Source organism: Colias eurytheme, chromosome 6, assembly GCF_061535395.1.
Source record: "Colias eurytheme isolate Ceu_HAF_F1 chromosome 6, ilColEury1 Martin Lab GWU primary, whole genome shotgun sequence".
Lineage (NCBI taxonomy): Eukaryota > Metazoa > Arthropoda > Insecta > Lepidoptera > Pieridae > Colias > Colias eurytheme.
In genome coordinates this window covers 7,547,992-7,555,866 of record NC_142985.1, presented here as the reverse complement: position 1 = coordinate 7,555,866, position 7,875 = coordinate 7,547,992, and the positions used below count along the sequence as shown (strand labels likewise).

At 31.9% G+C, this 7,875-nt stretch overlaps 1 protein-coding gene across 1 annotated transcript; it reads right to left on the bottom strand.

The window, feature by feature from the left end:
• Positions 1 to 1,259: 1,259 nt before the first annotated feature.
• sau (Golgi phosphoprotein 3 homolog sauron) lies at positions 1,260 to 5,571 on the bottom strand. Its single transcript, XM_090102896.1, has 5 exons — positions 5,252 to 5,571; positions 5,011 to 5,158; positions 4,700 to 4,798; positions 3,650 to 3,825; positions 1,260 to 1,523 (listed from the first exon to the last, which is right to left on the bottom strand). The coding sequence occupies exons 1-5, from the start codon at positions 5,435 to 5,437 to the stop codon at positions 1,275 to 1,277; spliced, it is 858 nt and encodes a 285-aa protein (XP_089959022.1). The 5' UTR covers positions 5,438 to 5,571; the 3' UTR covers positions 1,260 to 1,274.
• Between the last annotated feature and the right edge of the window lie 2,304 nt (positions 5,572 to 7,875).

Genomic DNA, 7,875 nt, shown 5'->3' with positions numbered 1-7,875 from the left:
AAGAAGGTTAAAGGCAACGCGCAATCTGTTCAAATATAATTTAAGGTGATGCGTATGATGACGATAGCATTAACATTGAATATACCGCAATCAATTTAAACATTTTCATTACGTAAAATGCTTTTCGTGTCTGATTAACGATCAAGAAAGATAAATAATGTAGATAATGATCAAACAGCAGTTCAATGTTAGCTAAATGATTCCAATAAATAAATGGCACTTGTGACGGTTGCACTAGTTATGTCTCCGGTATTGCTATCGCGAATATTCAAGTTAAATATATATTTTTAATCTCTTATTTATATCTATAAAATGAAGATTTATCTAAGAAATAATAACTAGACAATCGACGACATTTAAAATCCTAGATGGACCACCATATAAATAGGTAATTCATTTCAATTAAGAATAGCTAATGAGTTACCATATATTACGTAACACATCCATTATTCTCAGACATTTTCGAGTTGCCACACATTAGAAATGTATACTATTCAAATGTACAAAAGAAACACATGTTTGAATATCGTTTCGAGTTTAAAAATACATATATAATACATGTTTATTGTAAAATTTTTATTTACATAGTATGTACTGTTTGTAGTTCGTATTACTGAATCCATCTAGGATCATCTACTACAAAAAAAATATTAAAGATACGTTGCAATAACTTGATTTTAACTAGGATGAATATAATAATATGAGTATGTAATCGATACAAAATATAAGCATAAATAATTTAACAATAATAAAAAAAAATATGCGAATACTATAGGTACATACGTGCAAGTTAAAAGATACATATATTATACTATTCACATATACAAAAATGTTATTTTAACAAAAACTTACGATACCTAATTATATAAATTCATAACAAATCCATATCAACATATAGCAGATGGAACGACACATCTGCGTTCGAATGGGACTCATGGGTACACGTTCTCAAATATTGTTTTGTGCCACAATCATAGTAAATAAGTTTAAATGTAAATAAAACTTTACTGAAAAACCGCTACATCCACAGACTTAACTCTACCACAAAACATGTATAGGACGACATACGTCCACCGGCGTAATCGCGGACAAGATGAATTTAATACTGGTACAGCGCACTGTAAATTTCAGATTCAATATCGATCCCGTACAAACTGCGTCGAATCTAGTGAATTTACACACACAACATAGTCTATAACACTAGAAGGAAAAATTTTGAATTTAGCAAATCGTTCCTTTAGTTGTGAAGGGCGGTGGGGGGGGTGGAGTTAGCGCTATTTAGTGAAGGCGGCGAAGACGGCCCACATGATGTCACAAGCGTCGGGTCGCATGGCCTCCGCCTCGAAGTCTAGATCAAGTAAAGCTCTCACTCGCCTCGTGGCCAGCTCGTAGTCCTCGTCGGAGAGCGGCGCGAACGCGTTCTCGAGCACGTCGGCCGAGTGCGCGAGCATCAGCAGCGCGAGCGACCGCTTGTCCGCGTGCGCCACGTCGCTGATCGACCGCCGGAGCGCTGCTTCTTGCACCTGGAACGGCCATGAGCCGGCTCTATTACAATGGTGTACCTATAATCTACCTTCATTTATACTAGCTTTCCACCCGCGTTTTCAAAGAAAAACCCGTTCCCGTGGGATTTCCGGGATAAAACCTATCCTGTGTTAATCCAAGTTACCCTCAATATGTGTTCTTAATGTCATTGTAATCGGTTCAGTAGTATTTGCGTGAAAGAGTAACAAACATCCATACATACAAACTTTCGCCTTTATAAAGTATTAGGATTAGGATTATTCTCTTTTTGTAGGGTAACAACGGGAAAGATGTATGCCAATTGCTAATACATACCTGTATTGGCAATTCAAACTGGGCTGACCTGACCATCTCTAAAGCAGATGAGAAAAGTAAAATTTTTTTAACTGTTTTAAGCCTATGATTTAATTTTAGCAATGATAATGATATTCTGTGATATTCTGGACCACTTTATATGGCTCTATCATACAGTAAAAGTTGCTTAAAATAGTTATTTTCAGGCGATCTAAATAATACAGACAGAAAGTCAGAAAAACTGTGTAGGTACATAACTATAGTTTAAATTACACAATTAATAATTATATACATTCAATTTATTTATACTTAATGGTATCATGTAAACAAACAAAGAGAAGAGAAAAAATTGAAATTGAAAATTGCAGGTACTTACTTTAATTTTATTAATGTATTTGTATATTTATATTATACATATATACTAAGTAAATTAAATACTAACTAATTTATAATTATTGATTAGCTGAATGTTTGTATCATGATAAGCTATATACAATTTAGATAGCACTATTTGTAAAAATGTTGTGTAATGTAATGGATTGGTAAAATATCAATCTCTTTACAATTAACACACTATTTATAAAACCAAATACGACTATCGTTTTATTAACCAAAAGGGCATATAAATTTCTTAAAGGCTGGCAACACATTCTCAGTGTCCCTGACAACGCGACTGCTTATGGGCGGCGGGCATCACTTTCCATCAGGTGACCCGCCTGCTTGTTTGCCCGCTTAAGTATAAAAAAAACACCAAAAATAATCCATACTAATGTTATCAAACTAAACAGTTTATTTAATTGTTTGAATGCGCTAATCTCAGGAACTACTGGTCCGATTTAACCTTGGTTTAGATAGATTGGTGTTAGATAGCCCATTTATCGAGAAAAACCATGGGGCACGGGCTAGTATTTTCTAAACATATAAAACCTTTTTTCTAAAAGAAGTAAGAATTTGTATGACTTTAATAAAATATAGCAGTTTAATGATAGTAGTTTCTAACTCAAATCAATCAATTCCTTTCACTCAAATCAAGGCTTGTTCCAAAACAAGTTTTTAAAGATTCACTCAACACTGTGTCAAGGTTGTTAGAGCTAAAGAACTTTGCCATTTAATAATTCTCCCATATGTTAATAAGTGTAAGATAAAATTAAATTTTTCCTCAAGATAACTAATGAAAAAACAAGATCATAATTAAAATTAAACATTTTTTAGATAGTATTATTGTATACATATACATATTTGATATTACATTTCATCAATAAATTATTTCTTGAATTTAAAATTATGTGAACAGTACAAGTTCACTGAATTTGTTATTTGTAGGATTTTTTCCTAAAATTTTAACAAACTTGAAACATTTATTTATTTTTAATGAAACTTCTTTTTCTGAGACTTTTGAATAAAAGTGCTGCTAGAAGAAGTCTCATTCATGTCATATTTTTAACATTTACCACCGATTCGGAAAGCAGAAAAAATATTTTTGAAACTATAAGAAGTCAGTTAAAAAGCAGGATACACTTACGAAGCAAACCTTAGTGAGGATGGATGGATATTTGACACTCATTCATATACAGGCGATCTCTCCTCCAGACTCTGCTCCAGATTGTAAATTCTTCTTAATTTATCTACTTATTAAGTACAATACGATTCAAACTTAATGGCGGCTCGCAATATCGTACGATCCGATGAGCAGAAAACAATTTTAGATGTCAGCCAATCAGCGGGACGTTAAGGGATGGATACCTGCACACACATGCATTCGCAGGTAACATCCGAACCTCCATTAAGTTTGAATCAAACTGTAATTAACTATATGTATTATATTACTCACTTTTTTTACCAAGCGACATTTAACTACATTGTCTGTGAGGGGATGAGTAGTCATATCAAACAGTAGGAAATTCTGTTTCTCTGTAGTGAGTACTCCTTTTTCAACCAGATTCTTGGCAAGTCTTTCTCTCACATTTTTCAATTGATATTTGAGTTTCATTGGATTCCATGTTTCACCTGTAAATAAATTATTTTATTAATGTTTTTAAGTATTTATTTTTACTGTTGCGTTTGTTTTTAAAGAAGTTATTAAATGTGTTGAGATTCTTGCTACCAAATTGAATTGATCTGAATTGAAATACCATTAAAGAAACATATTTTGAAAATTGCATTTATATTGTAAATCATTATAATTTTACATACTACATCTTTATTCACCGAGCTTAATATTAAAACATAAATAATATCCTTTTGTTCGCTCTTCACATACATCTCATTTTGTAACTAAGTAGTCCTTCATACTTATCAAGCATTTGTCCATGAAAATATATTTTAAACTAATATTATAAAGCTGATAAAGTTTGATTTTCAACTTGAACAAGTTCAACCAAGAACACCTAATTTTAAAATAAAATGTAATATCGGCTTATGAATTAATTCAGGATTTTTGATAATAAAATATTGATGTTTGAAATACATTATTTTTACTACAGAAAAGTTTGAAATAATATATGAAATGGAACCAGTTTAATTATACAACACTTTCACTTATTCATTTTTTAGAATTCATCATTTTATTTACATAATACACACAGAAGCTATTTAGTCTCAGGTCTTAAATTTAAGTATAATATAAATAAGTTGATGATAAGAGATGATATTTCATTTGTATAAAGAATTGTTCCACACAAGAAATAAATTTATATTAATTATTATCCATTATTACAGGGATTTGAGTTACAGTGGCATCACTGCAATAGCGTAAGAAACACAGACTATGAATAGTATAGTTATCAGGTAGAAAAATATATTTGATACAATATATGCAAAATAGTAATTTATGTATTACATATTATAAACATAACAGCAGAATAATAAAAAAAGTACAAACCACTGAGATATTCTATCCAGCTTTGTACAGTCTCTGGTGGGTCTGTATCCTTCATGTGTTTGAGAGCCTCATCCAATAATACATCTCCAGTTGGTGTATCTGCAATTAACAATCAGAATTCAACTTACATCACATAAACAAAACAATAAACAAGTAAAAATATGGAAATATGTATACTCCAAACATCCTCTGTTGATGTAAATAAAGAGCCATATACATATATAAATTACCAGTTCAATACATCACATTCTCGTCATTTATAATAACATTAATTCGATCCTAATTACAGTTATGAAGATGTTTTTACTCACCACTCTTTACAATAACCTTTCTTGACAGCAACCCTTTTCTTCTCATGCCAGCTCTCTCCAATTCAATTCGACCTCTCAAACCCAATTCAATTAAAATACAGCCTCTCAAACCACTAGAAATGCAGTCGTTCCAAAATGATGTGTAACCCTGAAATTATTCAGAAATGTAGTTTTGAGTAGGTATATAATTGGTCGGGCGTCTATTTTTGTAGAAACATAATAATTTAATCAGAACACTCACTTCTTTGTCCTTTAATCCAAGCAGTAAAACTTCTTCCATCAATGTAAGTCGTGTTTCCTTCGAATCTCCGTCATCATAATTTTTATCATTTTTCTTATCATCCGCATCATGATTTTCTTTTAATGAACCATCAGAATTTTCTTTGACAACGTTTCTCCGTTGCACCAGGCCTTCTGTGCGATTCATTTTAACATCTAATGAGATCACTTTTAGTATTTAGAAACACACGTATTTCAAGTGAAATAAATTTTGGAATTAGTGAGTAAACTAAATGTTGACGTTTGCCACACGACGTTTATTTTACGAAAAATATGGCCGAATGTAATTGACAGATTAACAGATTATAAATCACACTGACAGATCACAGATTACCTATAAATAAAGACTTACACAAAAAACTAACAAATAATTTTATATACGTAGTTTAAAAATAAAATTATGAATTAGTAAAAACTTTATACATATAATTCCTAACTACTGATATTTTATTATATTAATTTATATAAGGAATATACTATCTATAAAAAATTTATATTATCTGTGATAAAATGTACTTATTAGAAGTTAACATATCTGTAATAATTTATGGCGGCAATTTTGTTTGAGAGACATTATAAAGGTATTTTTTAAATTTAATTTCTTATTAAAAATGGTTAAGGTTATAAAAGTTTATTTCAGTACTGTTTTACATACCTACTGTGAATCTAGGAAACACTAAAAAATCGTAATCGTAAATAAAAAATATTTGTTTACTATTGAATATTGTTTCAAGTTGCCATTTTCCATGAAATTGTACTAAGTATGTGATTGCAGGTAGAAGTGCAAGTGGTAGGACAAGTTTATTTTTATCCTACAATGATAGGTAAGTAATAAAATAAAAATGTAATTGTTGATGATTTTAAGAACTGTGTCGAACAGGCTCCGGGCACACGAATTGGACACAGAAAACGGCGTAAAATAAAATAGTTTCGATTTAGGCCTTTCGTTCGGTCAGTGAGTGAGCCGGAGGTTGGCCTGTATCTTTTTCCTTTCCCAGTCCTTTCCTTTGTTAGCTAATCCATTGTTTATCTTATAGATAACATTTATACAATCGACAATCCATTTTTCACATGGTCTGTAAACGACCTTACGCCTCTGCAAATGTTACCTAATTGCGGTAAAAAAGTTCCTTCTTCGTATTTGTATAAGATCCTTAGTTTGTCAGGATTCGTGTAGGTATCTGGGATAACAACATAACGAATTTTTATAATACTTGGCAGAGATGTAGTTTGGATGTAGCAGTAGCAGAATAACCATAAACACACAAGCTAGAATAACAATAAACACATAAGCTATGAGCTACCTATGGTTACAAGCCTATGTAAATAATTGTATTTAGTTTCTTTTCCATACGGGTTCGTTGGTGAAACCGCGACCGCGTAAAGTAGTAAAAAAATGTAATTTGGTTACATGTACGAGGAATAGTACAACTACAAATACAATCATGGTTCATGTAGTAGGTACCTTCCTACATATTGTAATTAAAATTTTAAACCACTTGTAAAATATACTAAATAAAGTAATATTATAAATAAATATTTATTAAAAGAAATATTTTTAAAGACTACAAAAACAATTTTTGTAGGTATATCCCGGGAAAGCTCGGTGAAAAACTTGCTCCGTTTTTAGCTAGTTATGGTGTAACTATAATGTTTATTCCATCCATACTATTACTTAATATTATAAATGCGAAAGTAACTCTGTCTGTCTGTCTGTTACTCAATCACGCCTTGACTACTGAATCAATTTGGATGAAATTTGGTATAGAGATATTTTGATACCTGAGAAAGGACATAGGATAGGTTTTATCCCGGAAATCCTACGGGAACGGGTTTTTCGTTGAAAACGCGGGCGAAGCCGCGGGCCGAAAGCTAGTACTTATATAAAAATTAATAGCTGAATTTATATCATACTAGCTTACCGCCCGCGGCTTCGCCCGCTTTGTCTAAAACCTAATAAATTATATACTTTAACCTTCCTCTTGAATCACTCTATCTATTAAAAAAAAACCGCATCAAAATCCGTTGCGTAGTTTTAAAGATTTAAGCACACAGGGACATAGGGACAGAGAAAGCGACTTTGTTTTATACTATGTAGTGAACTGATAGTGATAGGTAATAGACCCAGAGATTAAATATCTTCTATATTATGAAAGAAAAGAAAAGAATTACGAAATGTGCGCAAAACTCGAGAACGTAAACGTAGGAAGATTCTTATGAAGAGAAAACACAAACAAGATAGGTACAATAGGGCACAACAACGTTTTCTTGGGCAGCTGCGTCGCGTCGCGTTGTCTTGTATTACTTAGGTAAGTACTGTGTAGGTACCTATGTACCTACACAGTACAAAGGTACTAGAAGCCTGGTTAGCCTGGAGTATCTAATTGTAATTTAAGATTGTGTCTTTCGTTCTAATTTATAGAGTAACTAGCGTTTTCAAAGAAAAACCCGCATAGTTCCCGTTCCCGCGGGATTTCCGGGATAAAACTTATCCTATGTGTTCATCCAAGTTACCCTCTATATGTGTGCTAAATTTCATTGTAATCGGTTCAGTAGTTTTTACGTGAAACAAACATCCATACATCC

Coding starts and splice junctions, on each gene's coding strand:
- sau (XM_090102896.1), bottom strand. CDS start 5,437: ATGAATCGCACAGAAGGCCTGGTGCAACGGAGAAACGTTGTCAAAGAA. Junction 5,159..5,251: donor TTGGATTAAAGGACAAAGAA/GTGAGTGTTCTG, acceptor GAATAATTTCAG/GGTTACACATCATTTTGGAA. Junction 1,524..3,649: donor AATGTCGCTTGGTAAAAAAA/GTGAGTAATATA, acceptor TGGCCGTTCCAG/GTGCAAGAAGCAGCGCTCCG.